At 53.3% G+C, this 20,360-nt stretch overlaps 8 protein-coding genes across 8 annotated transcripts; 3 read left to right on the top strand and 5 right to left on the bottom strand.

Annotated features, from left to right (window-relative positions):
* Positions 1 to 843: 843 nt before the first annotated feature.
* PG994_014564 (uncharacterized protein) lies at positions 844 to 1,529 on the top strand (the record flags this gene model as incomplete). The annotated part of the gene is made up of 2 exons (XM_066865973.1): positions 844 to 1,013; positions 1,211 to 1,529. 2 exons carry the CDS (start codon positions 844 to 846, stop codon positions 1,527 to 1,529), a joined length of 489 nt encoding a protein of 162 aa, XP_066709102.1.
* Positions 1,530 to 2,663: 1,134 nt separating this feature from the next.
* Positions 2,664 to 4,442, bottom strand: PG994_014563 (uncharacterized protein; the record flags this gene model as incomplete). The annotated part of the gene is made up of 2 exons (XM_066865972.1): positions 2,664 to 3,833; positions 4,155 to 4,442. The coding sequence occupies 2 exons, from the start codon at positions 4,440 to 4,442 to the stop codon at positions 2,664 to 2,666; spliced, it is 1,458 nt and encodes a 485-aa protein (XP_066709101.1).
* Positions 4,443 to 8,058: 3,616 nt separating this feature from the next.
* PG994_014562 (uncharacterized protein) lies at positions 8,059 to 11,472 on the bottom strand (the record flags this gene model as incomplete). Its single annotated transcript, XM_066865971.1, has 5 exons — positions 8,059 to 9,326; positions 9,455 to 9,858; positions 9,923 to 10,035; positions 10,414 to 11,117; positions 11,289 to 11,472. The coding sequence occupies 5 exons, from the start codon at positions 11,470 to 11,472 to the stop codon at positions 8,059 to 8,061; spliced, it is 2,673 nt and encodes an 890-aa protein (XP_066709100.1).
* A 1,378-nt stretch (positions 11,473 to 12,850) lies between these two features.
* PG994_014561 (uncharacterized protein) lies at positions 12,851 to 13,852 on the top strand (the record flags this gene model as incomplete). Its single annotated transcript, XM_066865970.1, has 1 exon — positions 12,851 to 13,852. The coding sequence occupies one exon, from the start codon at positions 12,851 to 12,853 to the stop codon at positions 13,850 to 13,852; it is 1,002 nt and encodes a 333-aa protein (XP_066709099.1).
* An 825-nt stretch (positions 13,853 to 14,677) lies between these two features.
* On the top strand, positions 14,678 to 16,340 carry PG994_014560 (transporter; the record flags this gene model as incomplete). The annotated part of the gene is made up of 2 exons (XM_066865969.1): positions 14,678 to 15,125; positions 15,184 to 16,340. Coding segments are annotated over 2 exons (1,605 nt in total), but the record flags the coding sequence as incomplete, so codon positions are not given.
* Positions 16,341 to 16,551: 211 nt separating this feature from the next.
* PG994_014559 (uncharacterized protein) lies at positions 16,552 to 17,411 on the bottom strand (the record flags this gene model as incomplete). Its single annotated transcript, XM_066865968.1, has 2 exons — positions 16,552 to 16,710; positions 16,809 to 17,411. The coding sequence occupies 2 exons, from the start codon at positions 17,409 to 17,411 to the stop codon at positions 16,552 to 16,554; spliced, it is 762 nt and encodes a 253-aa protein (XP_066709097.1).
* Positions 17,412 to 18,166: 755 nt separating this feature from the next.
* PG994_014558 (uncharacterized protein) lies at positions 18,167 to 18,472 on the bottom strand (the record flags this gene model as incomplete). Its single annotated transcript, XM_066865967.1, has 1 exon — positions 18,167 to 18,472. One exon carries the CDS (start codon positions 18,470 to 18,472, stop codon positions 18,167 to 18,169), a length of 306 nt encoding a protein of 101 aa, XP_066709096.1.
* Positions 18,473 to 18,489: 17 nt separating this feature from the next.
* Positions 18,490 to 19,387, bottom strand: PG994_014557 (uncharacterized protein; the record flags this gene model as incomplete). Its single annotated transcript, XM_066865966.1, has 3 exons — positions 18,490 to 18,726; positions 18,814 to 18,969; positions 19,058 to 19,387. The coding sequence occupies 3 exons, from the start codon at positions 19,385 to 19,387 to the stop codon at positions 18,490 to 18,492; spliced, it is 723 nt and encodes a 240-aa protein (XP_066709095.1).
* Between the last annotated feature and the right edge of the window lie 973 nt (positions 19,388 to 20,360).

Below are 20,360 nucleotides of genomic sequence, written 5' to 3'. Positions count from 1 at the left end.
CCGCTAAGCGCAATAGAATCTGCGATATCATCGCCCCCCACAGGGGCTTTACAAAGAGTTACCGATTGAAAGCCTAGGTAGTTTCTTGTGAAGTGGCAATCCCATTGGCCTTGAGAAGAGCGTGACTGTCAGGCTCTTCTTTGCCGCCCGCCATCTCTTCCCCCCATTGGACAAGCATCTCTCCAGCTCGATGCCTTCGATAATCTGGATATGTGCAGAGCATTGTAAGATGAACCTGATCTTCACTGAACCTCTCTCCAATCAAGTGTTACCGGATTTCGCCATCTATCCTGCACCCATACCAAGTATCAACAGTGAGCTCTTCCTGAGGACCACGCCTTTGTTTGTTCTCGATTCTGACAGTGTGATGTAGGCTCCGGCTACGAAGCAGACTCAGAGTGACAGTCAAAATCTCAATGAAAAAGAGCGATACATGCCTTGCGACCGAAAGCTGGGCAGCTGACCACAGCATCTCTCGTAGCATGCCGCCATGTTGAGTTCCCGTCTATCAGGCTGCGCGAACTGTTCGAAGGCAGTCATGAACCGTCATTACAGTATCCTGTCTATATATCCCCCAAAGTCCATCCGACGCATTCCGTTATAATAAGTGTTCTCGCCTGAGCCAATCTAACATGTACATGGAGCAACCAGCAGGCATCGCGCTTCAGAGTCCAGCTTCTACCAACGGTGAGCGTCATGGGAGTGAAACGACCTGAAGCAGTCCTGCATTCTTTGGGCTACGAGCCAGGCGCGCGGTCGATGGAACCGTAACTGCGCTGTAATAGCTCGTCTTCTCCCGGAATGAGGAAGAAGGAGGAATACCTGCTCCTGTTTATCGACACTATGCGCCATTTCAGAAGCGAAGGAACCCAACCCTATCACGCCGCCATACAGCCGTACATCAAGGAACTGGCCACCGAGCAGCCCGATCACCATTACTCCAATGACACTTCCCCTGGATCCGCTGAGCGATTGACCAGCGTCGCAGATACTGTTCTCATCATTATTGGGGTGTGAACGCTTATGAAGCCATATTTCTCTCCCACGCAAGGAAGCTCAAAGCGCATGGTTCTGTCGGAGTTCTGATGAACACACACATGTATATATAAACTGTATACCGTATACCTTCTCTTTCCAAAGTAAGGCTCTGGTAGATGATCAATCCATCCTTTCACACACATTCCGTACCTTCTCACCTAATCCACGATAGGTCCTATCCTTCTGTCTCAAATATGGTACAACCTACCAGAGGAAACGGCATTCGACCAGTCTCTGTCCGAACTTATCCGATCTGGCGACCTCCTCCCACAAACAGACGAATCCATATGGCTGCCCGAGTAACTTGTACTGCTGATCAGTCGTTGGCTTCGGGGAAGCGGAGTTCTGCTTTTGCATCCACGCAGATCTGCTCGAATCGCACAGCATCGCAACCCGTTGTCCTCCATGCCAGTAAATTATCTTCTCTGGCCGGTGTGCGCATCGTCCGGGGAGACAAGGCTCTCGGGTCACCTACTGTTCTCGAGAGCTGAACAGAAACACTACGTCGAGCTTCCTGCTCTGCCATGTGCTCTGTAAGGCCACGCGTCCCTGAAGACCTTCACAAGGCAGGCATCTCGCCAACGCTGGTCTACGAGTTGCAAGCCACCTATAAGAAGAACCTGTTCAATCCAGTTCATATGTCCGCCCGCGGCACATGGCCTGTGGAATTTATGGATCCTGTTTCGCGAAAACCGGGACACTGTCCAATATTGGACCTTCCTGTAAGTCTGTGAATACCGCTGCTTGTTCTGTCACAGCAACTAACCAATCTGTTTGCAGTTTCGGTAGCATCACCTCATTCCTTGCTATTGTGTGCAAGTCCCATCGGGGGCTGCCCGGGTAGCACGATCAGATTCCAACCAGAGCTGATGAACTCATACATAACGGGACGGGAAGGGCGCTCTTGGCAAGGAATAATAAATATGTCAAGTCTTATACCTACCTGTGATTCTTTGGATGTTATTCGCAAGATATCAGCACATTCACTCAACCAGTGCTCGTGTTTACACAGTCAGGCCAGCAACGTTAAGAGTCGACAGCGCTCTGACAATGTTGATGACAGCGTTGGCCACAGAGTTCACAGCAATGGACAGAACACCATGTAGTTATCATCGAATCGCATTATCTGACTATGACTGAGAATCAGAACCTAGCGAACGCAGGCGGGCCTATTCCTTCACCTGCGCGTTGCTGTCGACACCACGATCTTTGCGTGCTTCATTCTGGGCTGCTTTGGTCTTCTTGTCGATCTTCTTGTCCAGCTCTTTGACATTGTCGTCAACGGTGTTCGCCTTCTCCTCCACTCAGTAAGGTCTTAAACTCTAGCCATAATTGCCCATACTCATACACTTCATGATCGATTCCCCAAGCTAAACCCGTTGTCTCATTGTTGCAAGTCCATGTTCCGTGATTTCTTATTCCGTAATTCCTTGTCCCATAATTCCTTTGTTGCAAGTTCAAAGTTCCTTGTTCCCTGATTCCTGTGTTGCAAGTTGAAAATGCCTTGTTCCTTTCTAGTTCGTCTTTTGACGCTTGGCTGGTCGGGACGCCTGGTGAGTGCCGTGCTCGATCAAGCGGCAAGTAACGACCAGTCGAGCGATTCCTTTGTGCTCGACCTCGTGCTCTTAGTATTTTTTCAGGCTCCGGCCTCCTTGGATCATGATCGCGCCCGTACCAGGAAGAGGCATCTCCAAGATGAGTTTTTTCGTCTTAGGTCGCGAGATAGTGTTAACGAGAGCCTTGAACCTCTCCTGGTACTTGTCGGTGGTGTACTTGCCGGAGTCTCGTCCCCTCTGGTACGCGTGCTTTGTGTCCTCTATGCATCCGGGGAGGATCGTGTCAAGCTCCCAACCGTTTCCCTGTCCACCACGCCCGACGAGGTATCGGTTCTTCATTGAAAATCGCATGGTTGCGTTGCCACCATACGAAGCGGATGCGACAATGGGACCCACGCCTTTCTCGCCGTCGCTGTGCCATCCCATCTTCATATTAGGGTAGTTTCCCATCGCCAGCGCCTCGTTGAAGTCAGGCTCCAGGCCGGTGATCTCTTTAACGAGGGACGTCAGCACATCTTTGACTTCCCGAATCACCTCTGGGGCTTCATCGAACGAGGTCGTCTCGGTCTTCATCTTGGCCAGGTATTCTTCGCCGTAATTGTATGCAAAGAATCGCGTCAGCTGGCCCAGGATCTTTGCACTGACGTGGCAACGCTGGATGGGTATAGTCCCGTCTTGTACGCCTGCCCAGAGCTTCTCGAACTTCGCCTTGGTACCTCCTGTGCAAGTGATAGCCGACTCCTTGGGTTTGGCCAGGTGAACGGCGTTCTCAGGATCGAACTGGAACTTATGAACTACCCAACCAGGATGGTCATTGAACTTGAGACCAGGGACAGCGGCCTCGGGCGTGCAGTCTCTCCATTCGGGAGAGACGAGCTCGGCAAAGGTGAAGTCTGCCATGCCGTAAGGGTAGTACTGGCCGCATTTGCGGCACTCCAGCCGGTTCCAATGGACTCGTTGGTTGATTCTGATGCATTGCGGACAAGTAAAGCCCTCCCAGTTGATCTGCTTGATCCTCTTATCGGCATCCTTGTGGGTAGCATAAAGACTGAGTATATCGTCTTCGCTTAAGCTCTTGGGGGAATCTGGCAGCAGTCCGTATGAAATTGGACACACGTTTCTCGTGCCATGATGTGTAGCAAGATAGTCCGCGTCGTAGCTCTCAGTCGGCTGAGTGTTATTGCTGGACGGCTTCTCGGTAGTTTTGCATAAGGTATAGCCACAGACGGCTGGGCAATCCTTGTATCTCTTGACAAGAGGTTCTTTGCATGCACTACACTCCTCCTAGAAGCTTTGTTAGTTATGCAGTTCACTCAAGCAGACGGGTGAGTCAAGTCAAAAGAATGTTTCCTTACTGCGTTGGGATCGGCTTCAGGGGTGTTGCCACGGTCGGGAATCGCGGTTTGAGCCTTAATCCTCTCGAATTTCGCCATGATGTATTTTGAGCTGTCATCATGCTTGATCCAGGAGTCCACGAGCAAGTAGAAGCCAATTTCTCGCCCATTTCTCGCCCTCCATCTCAATGCATATATTTGAGAGGCCGTGATGGGCGGAACTCACGACTACGGCAACGGGCTGGCGGAGTATGTTTGTCTTCCTTGCCATCTCTACGCGACTTTCAAATGAAGGCTTGTTGCCGTCTGCAAGTCGGGTTACCATAATGTTGTCGCCGAGATAGTCGCCGTACCCTTGACCGTCGGTTCGAACGCCCGTGACCCAACCGCTGTCGGACATGACGCCGCCTTCGTTGCTCTTCCACCATTCAGTGCCTTCTAGGCATTCCGTGATGGAGTTGGCGAACGCGGCTACTCTCGGATCTGGGGCTTGGGTTACGGTTGACGAAGCCATGGTGGCGATATTAGTCTTGATGTTTCGATTTTGGTATTAGTAGGAGGACAGGAATGAAGAGGACAAAAAACTCGAAGAGAAAGGACGTTGGAATGGGTACGAGGAGGTACTTCACACGTTTGCAAATCCCCTGGAGTAGATCTTGGGGGGGGGGGGGAGGGGAGGGGTGATAATTGCAAAGGTAAGATTAGTGGATTTGTGGTTGGAGGAGTGTATGTATGGTTGGACTTACTACGTCTTGCTTCGTAACTTGGTGACGGAAAGGCCGATTTCTGTTGGGAGTATGATTGGAAGGGCTTGTTGACGTCTGCAATGATGAAAGAGAAAGAGTTAGTAGGCTGGTGCATTTATTTTTGTGTGTTGTGGCTTGCTCGGGGGTCAGAGGCGGTAGTGAATCTGGGACAGTTTATGCGGGTCAGTTGTGGTCACTTTGGGTTTTCACTGCTCTTCCTTCCTTAACATGTGGCTCCTCTTACCTTGGAGACGGGAAGGTGCTTTGCAAAAGGAGGATATGATATGCGTGAGAGTGAAGTACAAGTCTTCCGTCCTAACTCGTGTTGTAGGTGGTGTGTGTAGGTAGACTCACCAGCTCGCTGGCTCCTGGATTAAGGATCGATGTTTGGAAGGGAAAGACCTGCAGACGGGAAGGTGCTTTGCAAAGGGAGGACGTGATATGCGTGGGAGTGAAGTATAAGTCTGCCGTCCCAAGTCGTGTTGCATGTGCTGCGTACAAATAGACTTGCCAGCTCCCTTGCTCCCCAATCAGGGGTGATTGTTAGAGAGGGAAAGATGTTTAGATAGAAAGAGGAAAGGAATTGTGTATCTGAGTAAATATTCAAGGCGAGCTGAATAAAAGCCCGTGAGTCAGGAGAATGCTCTGCAAAAAGAGGATGTGATATGCATGGGAGGGAAGCACAAGTCTTCCGTTCCAATAGACTTACCAGCTCGCTGGCTCCAAGACCAGGAATTGTTGTTTGAGAGAGAAAGATGTTACGACGGAAGGACAAGAGAAATGGGTTGTTTAGATAAGTATTAGGAAAATGCCAAGAAGCGGGAAAGGGTGCTTTGCAGAAAGAGGATGTGATGCGTGGGAGTGAAGTCTTCCGTCCCAAGCCGTGTTGTGGAGGGTGCGTTTAGAAGTAGACTTACCAGTTTGCTGGCTCTCAGATCAGGGATCGATGTCTGGAAGGGAAATATATTATCTAGAAGGCAAAGATATCTGGACGGAAAGATGTCTGGACGGAAGGATGATCCGACAGAAAGATGTTATGACGGCAGGACCAGAGGAATAGGGTCTTTAAATAAATACCTACGGCGTGTGAATACAATGTCGAGAGGCAGGAGGGAGGACAGACCCACGAGGTGTGGTGGTTCCGCATAACGGACCCGCGTGGGGTGGAGGGCCCGCATACATCGCCGTATTGATCGGGGGGCCGCCCCCGAAAATACTGCCCTGAGCCAGCCTACTACCAACATTAAATTTTGCCGGCTACAGGGCTCACTAGCTCTACAAATAACCACAGGTTGGAAAAAAAAATAGACGGACGAAGGTGATGTTTCGAGTATGCATATACATATATGCATTTGAAAGGGATATTAAAACTTTGGATCTACGGCTCTTTAAAGAATCCTAGGTAGCAGAAGCGTATAATATGATGCAATTTATCTCGAGAGGGTACAAGCCTTGGCACTAAGTAGGGGCACGAGAAGGGATCAGTTATTAAGCCCTATAATGACCCTCTTGGTTGACACGATAGTGGCAAGTCTTTGGGCAAGTTAGGAGAAGTTTAGATAGGTAGTGCGACTTCTCCAGGGTACTCTTCAGGGTAGCATCGGTCTGAGACACCTTACTAGCCCCATTCGAGACCAAGTGTGTCGTCTTCTCCTCTCGAAATGTAATGTCTCACAGCCGCGCCTCCAGTACAGACTCAGCCGCACCCCTAGGCAAGCCACCATACTAAGACAAAGAAAAGAAACGTACACGACATGGTGGGTAGACCACAGCTATATAACTACGATCTGATCCTCTGTACATGTCCGGAGTGGTTGACTCAGTGCCGTTGTTTGGCCACACATGTTTCCGAGGTTTTCTCAAGCAAGATACAAGTCCAATCTTCCACCAGCCCATATTTTTCCAGAGTCACACGGAGAAGGAAAGCAAAACGCAGAGGGGAATTGTGTCTGCTGAATTGTCATAGTAAGTAAATTGCTACAACATCAAGAGTCGCTGACAGTCATGTCTCGCATCGCTCCCCTATCGCAAGTCCCGACTTGAAATCACCCACAACAGCACCGTTAAGTCATACAGTTACATCACGGCCGCCATATAAAGATGATTCTTTGTCCGTATTCCTCTGATGACTCGTGGTGGAGGGCTTGCTTCCTACCCAATCTTTGTTTGTGCGCCACTGTGAAAACGCTACTCCGTTGAAGGATTGTACGCTTCTCACTCCCCAACATAACCATTCTACAGTCACAGACATCATGACTAATACTGACGATAGTGTCATGGCGCAGGTTATTCATTACGCTATTGGCAATAAACGATTCCCAGCAGAAAGACTACCGATAGAGTCATTTCACAGGATCACTGCCGGAGCTCACGGACGGATCATGAGGCACCTCCAGCGTACCAAACAACACATAGCCTAGAGACGCAGACGCAAAGAAAGCAGGGCCGTCGAGCACCATTCAGCAATCCCGACGAAAGGAACCAGACAGGGGCCACGAGAAGACTGGGAGCTTGTGTCCGATGACGTATGCAGAAACCCCGGGTGAGTTGAGTTGTCATTGGGACGTGTGATCATATTCTGATATGAAGCAGTGCATTCCGGATAGTAAAAGCCCCACGGGTCCGTGTACGACATGCGAACTCGCAACGACAGCTCATGTGGCACGCTCTGTATGCATCCGAAAGAAGGTGACAGACGCTGAAGCGTGCAGGATTGTTGAAGAAAGAAGAATTAGGAAAGAAGAGAGGAGCAGGCTCAGCATTGGCCCGCAGGTCTGCCAACTTTGATATACCAGTCGCTTCGGTAGGCGCGCGCGTAAGCTTCCCCGCTGATCAGCCATTTATTCTCAAGGCAGGCCTTGGAGATAATAGCTGTCACGGTGCTACTTCAGCACACTCTAGCCAATCGAGCCGGGCCGCCCCAAGAGAGCAAAGGATTACATTTCCCAGTCAGCATCTTGGTTGTCTACTAGAGCGTATCACCGACCCCGTACGACAGCCACAAGCTCTGCGGCAACATAGTCCCAGCGAGGGAGCTCGTGGTTCGCAGCGCCGGGCTTTTTCTGGTGGGAAGAACAGATCTTAGTGATCGAAGTTCTTCGTGCTACACGGAGGCCCTTTTCACTATTCACCACGTTGGTGTCTTTGGTGCGGAATGTGGGAAGTCTTCCTCAGCACCCACCCAGCCAGCCTTGCTATTCAAGCATTTAAGCACTACCTACTTGCACAGATTTGCTGGAAGATTCTCCGATTACATGGTCCTGCTTAAGCCACCAACCAGAATTGCGTCGCGTCTGATCCTACTCATTTCCTCCGAAGAACCCTGTCAAACATTTAACTCTGCCGTGGCGCACCCTGGGACCTCTGTTGTTGTTGTTGTTGATGTTATTGCTGCTGCTGCTGCTGCGCTTCCCATGCAATGTTTGGGTTCTGTCCAACCGGATAATGCCCCGGGTGTTGCGGATACTCCTGTTGCTGCATTGGCTGTGAGGGGAGACTCGGGGGATAACCATTGTATATGCCACGGAAATAGTTGTGATTGCCACCGCCGGCACTTGGACTCTTAGTGTAGTAGCCACTGCCCTCTTGACTGGTGTATTGCGTTGGTCTGGCTGCAACAGGAGGTGGTGGTCCCGAAGTTGTTGCGGACTGGCTGGAGAAGTATGATGATGATGATGATGATGATGATGATGATGAAGTCGGCGGGGGTTGCGAGTTGTTGGAGATGTAGGTTGCGTATGGCTGAGATGATGATGGTGGTGGAGTTTGCTGTTGCTGTTGTTGTTGTTGCTGCTGCTGCTGTATGTATTGTCTGGGCGGCGGTCCGGGGGTAAGGGACGGTGGTGGAGAGGGGGTATTTGCGTTCGACGACATTATCAGTCCCTTGTACCCCGGCTTCGTGGCTGGAGCTGGTTTGCACCGGATCGGTAGTGACGAGATAGGGAGCCCAGCCGGTACACTAGCTGACCGATGTTCCTGACCTTGTGGGACGCTGTATATGGTATTCGGCAGGGGCGGTGGCTGTTGCTGTGGCCACTGCTGCCAGCCAGGCCCGGCTCGCGAGCTGAACCTGGGCGCTTGTGTGGCGGTAAGCGGCCTCATGTTGTTGTCGTGGCCATCATCGGGGTACCCCGGCGGATACTGTTGGTACTGAGACGTCTGCGTTCCCCATGCGGATGTTAGATCCTCGGAGAACTGCTCAACAATGTTGCCTTGTTTGTCCTTCGCATCAGGAGTAGCAGCAGCCTGTGCATTGGAGTGAACTGTGACGTAGTTCATAGATTCGTGGATTCGACAAGATGCTCCACCAAAAGCAGCGAACCCCTGATCCGTATACTCCCTTTGAAAGCCGTGATCGCGCACTCCAATCTCGCTATGTCTGAGCTCGTCGTAGGAAGTTTCGATGGTTCCACTATCACCATCATAATCCAGTCCTTGCTTGCTCGCCTCCACACTCCGGACCACGCTCGCCACCGCCAGGTAGCCCTCGTCAACGGCGGACCAAAGTGCCGCGAACAGCACCGAGGTGCGCTTCACCAGGATCTCGAGGCACTTGCTGGCCCTGTGCGCCAGCGCATTCATGCCCTCTCCGTTGACGTGCAGCAGGTCCGCGCCGCGGTCAAGGAGCACGCGCACGATCTCGTCATCGTACTCTGCGCAGGCCACCGTGAGGGCCGTGTCACCCTTGGCGTCCGCGAGGTTGATGTCGGCGCCCGCGTCCACCAGTAGCGCCACCGATTCCGGGTACATCCCCCGGCCGCGTTAGTCAACGGCGTAGAACCGTCGCGGCCACCCCGTTTGTTCAGCGCGGCGCCCTTCCGAACGAGCAGCTCCAAGATCTCCTCCTCGACGTGCTTGGTCGCGGCAATGATCGGGGGTCCCTCGTCGCCACCGCCAAGGTTCGGATCCGCGTCGTGGTCGAAGAGCAGCTCGGCGACGTCTAACCTGCCGATGTGGCATGCGCCCTGCAGGGCAGTCCCCGCCGCAAAGTTCGGGTTCTTGGTGAAGGCGTTGACTTTGGCGCCCAGATTGATGAAGTCGACCACAATGTCCCTGTACCCCTGAGCTGCGGCTGTTTGTAGAGGCCAGCCTGCAGGATCGTTGACGTTGGCACTGGCCTCGACCAACATGGCGATGATGTCTTTCCTACCGTCGTAGGCGGCAGCTGTTAGGGCAGTGCCATAACTGCGCGGTTGCCATTCAGTAATTCTCCATATTTCGAAATGTGAACTGAGACGAAAGTAGTTACTCTGGGCCCGTAGCGTTCGGGTTTGCTCTGTATGGTTCACCCAGGAGCAGCTTCACCGTAAACTCCTTTTCGCAATCCGTCGCATAATACAGTGCCCGGTTCACCGTCTCTTGCTATATGGCGCCGCGGGAATAGTCCCATGCCACACGGAGCAACTCGTCCTCGTCTCCAACGGCCGTGGCTACGTTGTGGAAGAGGCTGTTGCAATCGAGACCAGGTTTCCTTTCAAGCAGCAATTTAACGACGTCCCAATTCCATTCGCCAACCGCTGCGTCTAGAGCAAGCTGGAAGTATCTGTGTTCATGCTCATACCCCACCAATAGCTCTCATTCACTGCCGTCCAAAGTCAGCTAATCCTCATCCAGAAAGATTGTTAACCAATCGAAAGCACACTTACTATCTGAAAGCTCGGCGTTAATGAAACTCATTAGCTTTTTAGTCGAGTCTGAGTTTTCCGGGAGCACATGGAGGTTGTTTAAGACGAAAATCACCTTGCTGCTAACGAAGGGATCGGCCAGCATTTCCTGAAGGACCTGCCAGAGGTTATCCACAGTGGTCTGCGCCTGCGACTTGTTGCCTTTTGCTTTCTTTATGAAGGACTTGGCATAGGGTGCGAGTGTCTCTTGCTGCTTGATTAGCTGTCTGATGAGGCTCTTGAGGGCATCCTCGGCAGTGCAAGAGTACTGAGATTGGTCGCAGAAGAAGTATGCAATGCGCACAGCGTTATGTGTATGGCCGTTTGTCTGTGTCTGTTCGTGGTCATTGACCACAGCCATTGATGCGCTGGTCTTCCCTCTACCTTCGTGTGCCCGGACCCATAAGCAATCGCCTGGCTTGGCAGTCTCGGAGTCATTGTTATGGTTGTTCTCGCCTAGCCAAGCGACATACTCTAGCACCTTAGTGATCCATTCAGATGGTGAAAACTTCCCGGTCAGTGCTTTCCGCTTGGCTGTGATCGTGATGTAGGCTCCGTCGAGGGCATCGTCAATTGCATTGATCATGTCTCGGTCAATCCCGCGCATGGAGTTTATTCGATTCTTAACAATGGACGCCGCGGCATTGATTTGTTCCTTGATCCCATGGCGAACCTGCAAGAAGTGACCTTCCTGCGCCGACTGGAACTTGACGAGGTTACGATAATCGGCATTAAGCCCTAGGCCCTCTTTGTCGTAGCCCTCGAGCGTGGCCGACTTGTCTTACCCGGTCCATGAAATCGTTAACCAACTCCCGTAGTTGAGGGTTGCCAGGCGTCACTGGGACTTGCGTTAGTGCGGCAATGTACGAATGAAATGAGCTGACGAGAAGCCGTAAGGCGCACTAGTCTGGTGGAAGGGGACGTTGGAAGGGGAATCAGGGAAGAACCTACTGAATTTCAGTAACCTATCTGTCTCTCCGATGCTGGCAATCACGGACGCAAACGAGGCGGAAGCGGCGCCTTTGAACGGTGTACCAAAGAAGATGGTGGCGGCGATGGCCTCGAACATAATTGGGAATTTCTTGCGTTGAGAACCCGCAAGGTCCACGGCCTTGGCGATTACGAGGCCTCCCATGCTATGACCAATGAATACGATTGGCCGTCCGGCAGATTCCTAGAGGCGAAATACATGGTTAAAATTACTGGCGCATGCGGTGTGAGGAAGGAGGGACAGCAGAGTCTAACTCACTTTGCCTCTCTTATCAGCCAATCCCACTAAGAGGCCCATTGCAAGGTTGTCCATGTACTGCCTGACTTTCAAAGAGCCTTGCCATGCTGATTCAAACATATACAGCAGAATCCGAGACTTTGGGAAGTCTTTAGCAAGACTATCAGTGGGCCACCTGAACTTACCCTCCTCCCCCAGCAGTTTTCTGGGTGCGCACCCAGTCCCGGAACAAAGACAATACTGCTTCATGGTCAGAAATGATCACCAATGACGTGCAATGCTCAGAAGGGTTATAAGTACTCACTCGACTTCTGCCACGATGGAATCGTCTTTGGGGTATAGCTGTTTGATGCCTTGTTCCGCTTTCTTTGGCTTGATACCGCCAGCATTGGACCCCTTTGCCCCTTTTCACGGTGGCCTTACGTCTCAGGTCAGACATGGCGGGCGTGGCATGGGCAAATAGACGGGTGCTTGGTTGTTAGGCAAGGAGCCTTGGTGGTTCGAAGAAGAGTCGGGACCAGATTCCTAAGTAGACGATCGAGAAAGTCGTTAGGCTTGGTCATCCGCACAGGCAAGCATGGATGAAAAGATCAATATAAGCCGGTGGCTGCTTGGCTCGTAAGGCAAACCCCTGATGACCAGTTGACAGACAGCAAGGAACATGGGATAGCCCCCTACTTGTCTGCTTCGTCGCAGCAATTATTGCTAACAAAACCAACACCATATGTGGCTGAAGTAACATCCTGTATGAATCATTTTGACACCGCATCGGTTGAGACTCCAAATGCTGTGGCGACCGACAGCACTTGAGAAGATGGGGTTACACATTGTTGCTGACCATATTAGCCGGGGCCAATCCCGCTACCCATCCTTCTGCTTAGGTGCATATATCAGAGAGGGAGAGAGTACTCCGGAAGGAACATTGATAGACAGGCTGCCACACCTGCTTTCTAAGTGATGCGACTGGGGTCTTATCGGTTCAGAATGGTTGCCATCCAAGCCGTTGTGGGTTGACCCGCAGTCGGTGTACCCGGTAGTTGTGGGAGATGTTGTTCTGGGATCCAAGCTCCGTCGCTGCTCAGCATTATATTCGGGGAATGTCACGCCCGACAAGCTTTCGCCCTCCTTTGATCCTTCTCCGGGCTCCATTAGCAAAGAGTGCCCTACGAGCCCAATCACTCATGGATAATACACCAGCGCTGCCCTTTACTACTCAAGCGCGCAAATCAGGCGCTTCTTCGTCGTCACAAGGAGTTGCCGACCTTAGCAGTTTGCTTCCGGCATCATGTCGCACCAAGCAGGATCACATCGTTTCGCCCCAGTAAACGAAGCTGGCAGCTTCTTCGCGCGCGAGCTGCGTGTCGACCGGCTCGACGGGGTTCGCGATTGGCTGTGGGTTTGCGGGCGTCCCATGCCGCCGCGGCCGCTGCACCACCAGGTCCTCATCGGCCGCGAGGTCACCACCACCGAGAACCCGGAGCTGCACCTCGTGTGGCACAAGGGCCGCATCTTCTTGAAGCCACTCCCAGCTTGGCTTCTGGAACCCAAAGTGTGGGCGCGCCACCTGCTTCCAACGACATCACCCTCTGCTTGTTCTCCTTCCTCGTCGCATCAGAGTAGCGGTAACGATGACGGAGAGCTCGCCGCGTGCGCCCATGGGTTCTTGTTCTCCTACACAGCGCTCATTACGTACGAAAGCGACTTCCGCATCGCGCTAGATAATGGCCTCATCCCGGACTCTGTCGCCTGGGATGCGTGGCGGCAGTTGGTACGCGAGTACCTGCAGGGTCACTGCTATGCTTCTGTCAACCCGCGGTACTGGTATGGCGAGTTGCAATTGAGCCGGCTCAACAAGGTGTACCGCTTTGCACGTGGCTTCTTGTTTCGCGGCTACTCCAAGGTAGACGCTCATACTGTCTACGTCGACCTCCTGCGCGACAATTTCGGGGTGTTGGCGACGATCCTGGGTTATGTGGTCATCGTGTTGTCGGCGATGCAGGTCGGGTTGGGCGTTGACAGGCTGCAGGCCGACAGCGCCTTTCAGAGCGCCAGCTACGGCTTCACCGTCTTCTCCATCCTTGCTCCTCTGGTAGCGGGCGCCGGCATTGTCGGCGGGGTGTTGACCATGGTGGCGAGCAATTGGCTGGTGACGAAGGACTATGAGCGCAAGCGCTTCAGCGAGATGGGGGTAGAGCCGTACTGGCGGAACAAGCCGACTAAGGCACCCGCGACATCGTCACATAAGGGGTATGATACCGTCGCGTCGGTGTCTCGAGCAGGAGTATAGTATGAAAGTAGTAGGGAAAATCTCTATTCGAAGGTCAACGCAATATTATCAAGTAAGTCTTCAGTATGTAGAATGGGCTCTTTGGTTTACTCGAAGATGCCTGGAAGATTTAGAGTGATGACCCGTGCTGTAATTGAGGCGCCCGAACAGTGGATAAGGCCCTGTAAGACGGCGCTTGGCGCTAACAAATGCCCAGGTCCAGGCGCTCGTCCGCTGTAGAAGCTTCAATGATTGACAAAGCCTCTAAAGCTGTGACGTCTCAGCTTCATATTCATCTTCTCCATGTTCCGCCAGGTCTACTGTAGTCGGATGAAAGACTCTCAGAAACTATTGGTGATGGTCGCTCATTAACGATAGATATGTCGCATCGGATCACAGGGCGCCGTGTCAGGATCACTTCCATTACTTACTTCCTGCCAAGCCTGCTTACCTAGCTTGCGCCCCTGCCATCCATGAATCCCCCTCCGCCGCACCAAGCTTATCTCCCCCTCCACGCCTAATGCTGTCCAAGGTGTCCACATCATAAGGATACTGCTTACAAACTGGAAAGGCGTACATACCAATAGGCTGATGTGATATAGGTCCCTGAGGGTGTATTGGATATCCACTAGCCCCGTCATGAACGATGCTGCTTGCACTGGTTAGCTTCTTTCCGGGCCAGTGTCGCCCGACGCTGCAGCCATAAACCCCAGATTTCGCCTTTGCTATGAATAAATCCATCTTGGTTCAACGACGGGCTTCAATAAGAACCCTAGAAACCGGATGAGTTGCTGCGGTTATACAATTATAGCCAACAACCTAGCTACACACAACTACAGGCCCAGTATGAAACTGTCTGCTCTCCTCCACGAGCCTCCAGGCTACCTAATCGCCAGCATGGTCTGCTCCTTCGGCGGCTTCCTCTTCGGCATCGACACCGGCATCATCGGGCCCGTCACGGTCATGGACGACTTCAAGAACTACGTGGGCGACCAGTCCCCCACCATCCACGGCCTCATCGTGTCCTCTATCCTGATCCCGGCCGCCCTCTCCTCCTTCTTCGCCGGCAAGGTGGCCGACGCGCTGGGCCGGTCCCGGGGAATCGCCATCGGGTCCTTCGTCTTCGGTATAGGTGCCGCGCTGGAGGCCGCGTCGGTGCACATCGGCATGTTCGTGGCGGGGCGCATCGTCGAGGGGATCGGCGAGGGTTTGTACCTGGGCACGCTGGTAAGCAACTTTCGACCTTTCTCGGCCCCCTTTCCATTGCTACTTGAGACTGAAGCGCAACCTCCTCGTGGCTGATTTATGTTACCTTTTTCTGAAAGAACATTACTAACTCAGGAGAAAACTAGGTCGTGTACATCTGCGAAGTCTCCCCACCCGCCACCGCGGCGCCCTGACCACGGCACCCCAGCTGCTGACGACCCTGGGCCTCGTGGCGGGCTTCTTCACCTGCTACGGCAGCGCCAACATCCCCTCTTCTTTTTCCTGGCGCCTGCCGTTCCTCCCTGCTCGCTGCCTACTCACTCGTCTTCTCGGGCGCGGCCCTGCTCTGGCTGCCCGCCTCACCACGCTGGCTGACCCTGCGCGAATACGAGGACGAGGCAGTGGCCGCGGCCTGGGAGAAGCTCGGCGTGGACGCGGCGGACCGCGAGAAGATCCTCGAGCAGCTACCCACGGCTGTCCTGGACAGCAATGCCGCTACTACAGTGGACGCGACCGGGTCTATCATGCTGATGGACATGGCCCCAGGTACTGCAAGACCAGTCAACATCCAAGAAGCACCATCCAACAAGAAGAAGAACAAGTCAAAGATGCCCGCAGTCCTCGCCCCCGACGCCCGCCCCCGCCTGCTGCTCGCCGTCTTCCTCATGGGCATGCAACAGCTGAGCGGCATCGACGGCGTCCTGTACTACGCCCCCTCCTCTTCCAGCAAGCCGGCCTCGACACCACCGCATCAGCTTTCCTGGCCTCGGGCGTCTCCGCCCTCGTCATCTTCGCCGTCACCATCCCGGCCACCCTCTGCGCCGACCGCTGGGGCCGCCGCGCCAACACCATCGCCGGCGGCCTCGGCATGACCTGCACCATGTTCCTGATGGGCAGCCTGTACGCCAGCAACGCCGTGCACGCAGGCCATGGCCCGGGGCGCTGGGTCGTCATCGTCTGCATCTACGTCTTCGCCGTCCTGTACTGCGTCTCCTGGGCCGTGGGGATCAAGGTCTACGCCGCCGAGATCCAGCGGCCCGCGACGCGCGCGAGCGCCACGGGCATCGCGCACGGCAGCAACTGGCTGAGCAACTTCCTGGTCGCCCTCGTGACGCCGACGCTGCTGGCCAGGTCGAGCTACGGCGCCTATTTCCTGTTTGGGGGGTGCACGCTGCTGACGGCGCTGGTCTGCTGGGGCTTCATGCCCGAGACGCGCGGGCGGAGCCTGGACGACATCGACCGGGCGTTCCGCGAGAAGAAGAAGAATAATAAGAAGGGCGCCCAGCACGCGAGCGTGAGCGGGGTGAGCAGGCTCAGACAGTTCATCACGAAGACGGTGCTGTCGCGGCGGCGGGTACTGAGGGAGATGCCTTCTACTGTAGATGCTTGAGCGCCATTAAGGGGTTTGATTGATGCAAATTGAAGACGTCATTGGAGAAAGTACTTAGTCGCTACTCGCTAATTCCTGAATTATTACATGCTGAGTCTGCCTGAAACGAACCTGACATAGGCCTTCAATTTGGTGGAGTTGCCATAGGGCATGGGTAGAAGTCGACTTCCCAGTCGTCGAACAAGCTGTAGTCCAGATCATGCATGAGTTGGACATTGATATCTCGCATGATCCTGCAGAACCTCTTGTGCGACTTGACCTTCCAACCCTTGGTTTGGCAGCCCTAGACCGGGAATGAACGACGTTAGGAAAGTGTCTGCGATTTTTGGAAGGACAACATTGATCCGGCTGTGAGCATTGGGGCCAAACTTCTTCACATACCACGTTGCAGTAGTGGAAATTCCGGCACCCGCCACACATCCACAGGTTCATCCGCTCCCTGAGCTTACCGCATCCATGACACCTTCTCTTCGTGCCATAGGCCCGCCCGTACTCCACGACGTCTCTGTTCATCTGCAGCACCGCGTCCATGGGCAAGGGGAAGATCTGAGCATCGGAATGGACGTCAGTTTTCTCGCTTCCCACCTTTGCATCTGAGCACCGTCGCGGCAGCTTCCACGGACGGCGAACATGTAAGGAAGGAACCCTTACCAGGACCATTTGACCATTTTGGAAGAACATGTCTCGATGGTTTCCCGCGTAGAAGAGGGCGATGGTGTTGCCCACGGTGAAGTGCGGCAGCAACCGCTCGTCGTCCTCAACCCGAGATGTCATGAGACCGACGTCGAACCTTTGTCCGTCACAATCAGTGGCGAGGATTGTCAGGCTACTCCTGTTGGCATAGGTAATCTGGCCGAGGAGACACCAGTGGATACGGTACTTGTGACCCTCGTGAACATAGAAGCGGTTCTCATGCTCATTCCAATAATCAAGGCAAATCCTGTGGGCGGGGAAGAAGTCGGGATCCTCGAATGATTGAGGCATGTTGAGTGTTGAAGCAGGAGTGATAGTCGATGTTTTTCCTTCCAAAAAGTCGCATGAGGATGTTGGTATGCTGATGAAGTAGAAGTCTTTGAGTGAAGGTAGGTAAGATTGAAGAGCACAGACAGACATGTCAACTGTTGAGTTCCGTTCCAATGATCCGACTGGGAAAGAGGCCAACCCTCCACCACCTGCCTCATGGCCCGACCGTTGACCTGATGGGCGTGCTTGCGAAACGGATCTGGACAGTGCTATTCGACGCCGCGGGGAGAGTTGAGTAGACCGATTGATTATTCGACAGTCTTGGATACCGATATCAACTTGAGGTAAGCCCGGCCCTCCTTGGTAATAGCGCTGGAATTTGTGCTGGGAAAGCAGTACGTCACTTTGTTGCTGTAGAATAGAGCGACACAAGGTATGTCAGTGATGTTGGAGCTCTCCCTGGAAATATTATTGAACGACGGCATGGTCATGCAATCAATATAAGTCGACACTGAAACCTTCTCCCGTCTTCCGTGTACTTTGCGCAATAGGTGATTTGAAGTTGGCAGGCGCTCGATCGTAGATATATATATGTAGTAAACCACTTCTTTGTTGTCCGCTATTCCATGTTGTTATACCCAGTGAGTGATTAGATTGCAGTTATGCAGGGTGTAACAATTAACAAGTCGAATCTGTCGACAAATGGTATGCAAGAGGGAAAGAACGCATTATAATAGACCAGTACCAGTGACAAAGGTTCGAGCCTCCGCCTTGAACTATACGTTCCGGAAATGTGAATCCTCGGACATCTGCTCGGCACTTGGCAGAATATCGTATCCTTTCGCAGGCTTGCTTCGCCTCCGCATGCACCACATACAGCCCCAGACTGCGGCGCCGACAAGAGCAAACACGCCGACGATGATCAGCAGTATGTGGTCCCCTATCCAGCTGAACATGGCGCTGTCCCAGTTCGTCCACGTGCCTCCGTGCACCTGGGTGAAGAAGACCCAGGGGTCGGCGCCCGGGCGCATGTCCATGAGGATGTGGTGCAGCGGCGCAAAGTCATTACCGTCAAACGGCATGATGGACCCATCCCGGTTCAGGAGACGGTGGTACTTCTCCCACATGGCGGTGACGAACCACTGGCCGCTGCTGTAGCTGATGATGACGTAGGCAGCAGCCAGTTCCAGTTCCAGGGAATGAGGTGCTCGGTGAGCAGGCGGAAATAGGGGTGCTCCGGCGCGCCGCCCATGATGTTGTTGCTCAGGGCTCCCTGTCCGCCGTCGGTGGTGAAGGCCGGGTAGTAAGTAAGGGGGATCAAATCTGCAGCGCATCCCTGTGATCAGATTAGCGACCGAAATGTCTCAGCCAGGCGAGCACAGGTGGCGGCCTTGGCGCTCGCCAGGCAAACAAAACAACGTACATTGTCCAAATCGAGATAGATGCCGCCATAGTGCCGGATGAGGAAGTATCGCAGCACGTCCACCCGCTGGATGGGGAACTTGTAGCCATCATACGTTGGGAGATACCATGCGAAATGTTCCTTCAGAAAGGCGCGGGAGTTCTCGTTTGTCCAAAGCTACAGTGATTTCGTCGTGTCAGCCAAAATCCATAGAAGTTGGCGTTGAGAGCTTGCCCAATGCGCCATAGCCACAATGCTGTCGTACCTTGTGCTCCCAGGTTGGGTTCAGTTGCATGCAAGTCTGCCGTGCCTCCTCCCAATGGTCCGGTAAGGTGTTATTAGTAGGGTCCTTCCAATTGTGGAAGATCTGATGCAGTATCTTGGTCACGACAGGTTTCCGTGGATCAGGCGTCGTCGCGTTGGCGTGTGCTTGGGCAATTTCCCCTTGTGTAATACGGACACCCGCATGAGGTTGGAACAGGCCGAACAGATTGGCAAAGTTGTACAGCTTCTTCCCGATAGTCACGGAGCAAACGAAGAGCACAAGAGCAGTGAGTGCAACGATGACGCGCTTGGCGCGCAGTTGAGGCAGCATGGCGGCTGTACCCGGCCTCGGCTAGGCGCAGCTATGGTCTAGGAAAACATTAGATGTTGAAGGTGTGACGAAATGTAGGTATCCGACACGGGCAGAAAGCTCAATCGAGAAGCCTACGTTGCTTGCGGCTGAATGACGATGACTTACGACAGAAGTACTAGTATGGTAAGGGCTATAGATCGTCGTATTTGGCAGACGACGGGCAGCTCACATGTCGATGGTACAGAAGAAATTTGGTGATGGGGGGGAGGGGGGGGGGGCTGCTTGAAATCATCGGCAAGCGGCAGGACTTCTGGCTGAAGCTAGAATTGGAACCATACAGCACATGTCTCGAATGGCGCTAACACGGCACGGTGCTTGGGTGCCCACCAGTCTGCAGGCTGACAGCCTAGGTATCTTACAGTAGGACCCCCAACCCTCCAATACATCCATTAACATAACATGTACAAACCTTGACTAATAACTCAAATTTCACTTCCATAGTGTACTTCCACTATCGTTATGCACCTCATGCTTTAATGTGTTTATAGTCTCTCGTAATCAAGGTTACATTTCTGGCTTGCTGGATCGCGGTGCCAGGTGTTGATCTCTGATGCTGGCAAGGCTGGATAGAAACGGTGGAGCGTCTAATTTTACAGGCCGGGGCTTCCCTGAAGACGCTATTGGCTATCAAAGTTGTTCTAGCGCTCTTGGACCCCTGAGCATTAGCCAGCATTAGCGATTAGGGGCTTCCTTGTGCAGGCCCAATGCCCGCAGTAATGAAACGGAGGAAAGGATGGGAATGGCAGTTTCGCCATGGCCCAAATTACCCCCGCCATCATCCTGATCTCTCACTTCCCACATGCCCCGAGGAACAAGACGATGATTAGCAACCCGTCAGCCCCAACAAACAAAGACACCGACTCGCCGAGGCCAGTCTTGGCAACATAAATCATTATGTCTTTCTCACGCCCCAAGCATGCGCCAGGTTTGG

The sequence above is a fragment of the Apiospora phragmitis genome (assembly GCF_038363925.1).
Source record: "Apiospora phragmitis strain CBS 135458 chromosome Unknown utg000013l:1.0-2965645.0:1.0-2969333.0, whole genome shotgun sequence".
Taxonomy (NCBI): Eukaryota; Fungi; Ascomycota; class Sordariomycetes; order Amphisphaeriales; family Apiosporaceae; genus Apiospora; species Apiospora phragmitis.
This window is presented reverse-complemented; position numbering and strand designations above follow the sequence as displayed.